At 44.7% G+C, this 2639-nt stretch overlaps 1 protein-coding gene across 1 annotated transcript; it reads left to right on the top strand.

Moving 5' to 3' along the window:
- The first annotated feature begins 834 nt into the window (after positions 1–834).
- LOC131162439 (uncharacterized) lies at positions 835–2411 on the top strand. The gene has a single exon (XM_058118900.1). It carries the CDS (start codon positions 878–880, stop codon positions 1949–1951), a length of 1074 nt encoding a protein of 357 aa, XP_057974883.1. The 5' UTR covers positions 835–877; the 3' UTR covers positions 1952–2411.
- The last annotated feature ends 228 nt before the right edge of the window (positions 2412–2639 follow it).

Below are 2639 nucleotides of genomic sequence, written 5' to 3'. Positions count from 1 at the left end.
GGCATAAGGAGGTCGTTATATGGTTATTTATATAAAGGGGGTAAAACGTTGGCAATAGAATGAGAAGTTCGTTTTACCGATTAACTATGGACGGGGTGGTGTGTGTGGAATGGTAACCGGTGTGGTTGTAGTATCCTATGTGGATATGGACCCTATGTGGGTGTGAATGAAGTGTGTGGTATCCTGTGTGGGTGTGAATGAAGTGTGTGGAATCCTGCGTAGATGTGAATCCTGTGTGGATAATTGTGTGGAATGTGATGGATATTGGAATGTGTGTGAATACTAGAATGTGAACTTAATTGCTTAAATATTTATGACAAAGTAAAACTCTCCACCCCGAGGACTTACCAAGCAAGGTGAGTGCACTGATCACTATCAGTTGTAACCGCACCCAAATTAAAGGGTATTGTTACAAGCGATATCAGAGCTGAGGATTTTTGAGATTTTTAAATGTCCCAATAATCAAATATGTGAGAGGATTTTTTTTGATTTTTGATATCTTAATGAAGATATTTAAAATCTTTTTAAATTAAAAAAAAATGTAACAAAACATATTGCTTCAATTGTTGTTTTGCTATATTATTATTTTACATTAAAAAATATTATAATATCCTAAGATATGAGATTATATTTTACATTTAATGAATTACATATTAAAATATAATAATTATAGGACATATTAAAAATTTAATATTATTTTCCTAATCAAATGATGCAACCACAAGTCCTTAGTGCATAAGGAATATAGCGTGTAAAAGAACTAAACTACCCACACTCAAAAGATATGGTATTGGGAGACAAAATGTTGTCATTTCAAGAAAAGAAACCGACCATTTGGTCAACTGGAAAAATAAGTGACAGTATTCCCTGTTTTTTTATGGACATCAACAACGATCTTAAAAGCAGTAACAAAAACCGACTATTTGTTTCTTTCCGACAGCAGCCGAAAATGGAGGCGAGGAAGACCGCCACCGCCACCGCCTCCGCCTCCGCATCCACTGCCCCCGGCACCAACCGTGCCGAAGCCGAACGCCTTCTGGGCATCGCAGAGAAGCTCTTGCAAAGCCGCGATCTCGGCGGCTCTAAAGACTTTGCCGTCCTGGCCCAAGAGACGGAGCCACTTTTGGAAGGCTCCGATCAGATTCTGGCCGTCACCGAGGTTCTCCTCGCCGCCGAAAAGCGTATCAACAACCACCACGACTGGTACGCCATCCTCCAGATCGAGCGCCGCTGCGATGACCTCGATCTCATCAAGAAGCAGTACCGGCGACTGGCCCTGCTCCTCCACCCGGACAAGAACAAGTTCCCCCTCGCCGACGCCGCCTTCAAGCTCGTCGCCGACGCGTGGGCCGTCCTCTCTGACGCCGCCAAGAAGTCCCTCTACGATAAGGAGCTCAGTCTCTTCTCGAAGATCGATTTGGTCTCTCTTAAGCAGAGGCCTCCGCCTCCGCCTCCGCCACAACACGATCAGCAGGCAAAATTGCCGGTGCGGCGGAGCACCAGAAGCTGCAGCAAGAAGAGGGCGTTCGAGGAAGAGACGAATGTTGACGACGACGATGATCACCACAACCAGCGCCAAGCGAGGTTGTCCAGCTTCTGGACGGCGTGTCCGTATTGTTATATATTGTACGAGTACCCTAGGGTTTACGAGGGGTGTTGCTTGAGGTGCCAGAACTGTCAGAGGTCTTTCCATGCCGCTTTGATTCCTTCTCCGCCGCCGACTGTACCCGGCAAGGAGGCCTACTATTGTTGCTGGGGGGTCTTTCCTTTGGGGTTTGCGGTGTCTAATTCGGAGGGTAAAAGCTTTGCGGCGGGGTTTCCCAACTGGATGCCCCCAATATTTCCGAACTCGCAGCCGGCGTCGGAGAATCCGGATAGTTTTGTGGAGGTCTCCGATGGGAGTGCTTCCGCGGAGTTGGGGAATAGGAGGAGGGGTAGAAGCGCTAGGTGAATTTGGGGGAAGAAGTGTGGACGGAGGGTTTTGGGGGGTTTTGCTGGTGCATTTAGACATTGATTTTGCGGCGGCTCTGTAAAGAGAAATGGCGAAAAATGCACTGGGATTTCGCAAAATTAAGTGACAAGGGATCGAATGTAAATTGGGTTTGAGAATTTTGTGCTGACACTGGCAGGAAGAAGATTGTGAGGTGATGGAATGGAATGGGCTCTTGCTATTTAGAAGCTTGGTGAACTGATCGAGCAATGACCCGAATGGGGCAAATCGGAGAAAGGATGAAGCCGCCCCTGTTTCGCAGTGTAGGTGCTGCTGTTGTACTTACTGTTCTTTGTTAATTGTTAATGTTCATGTTCTTGTTTGTAGATTAAGATTCTAGATTATGTTGCCTGACTAACTGCCTCATAGTTGATATGTAATTTGTAATTTGCTGCAATTTCATTTAAGAAAATTCCCACTATCGATTGGAGCTTTTGTTTTTGTGTTTGTTTCTTTTTCTGGGAGCAGAAGTACTTAGACAGTTGGCATGTTTATTTGGTTAAAGTGGACTTTCTTCTTTAAATTGAGGGGTTTCTTGTGCGTTGTCTTTTGATGCAAATGTTAATGTTAAGTGTGAAGTGATCTGTTGGAATATTGCAGTCACCATCACCCTCAATAACTTGATCGATATTATCTTTCATCTTTGCAA

The sequence above is a fragment of the Malania oleifera genome, chromosome 8, assembly GCF_029873635.1.
Source record: "Malania oleifera isolate guangnan ecotype guangnan chromosome 8, ASM2987363v1, whole genome shotgun sequence".
Classification (NCBI taxonomy): Eukaryota; Viridiplantae; Streptophyta; class Magnoliopsida; order Santalales; family Ximeniaceae; genus Malania; species Malania oleifera.
Note: the sequence above shows the minus strand (reverse complement) of the source record. Positions and strands in the feature narration are given on the sequence as shown.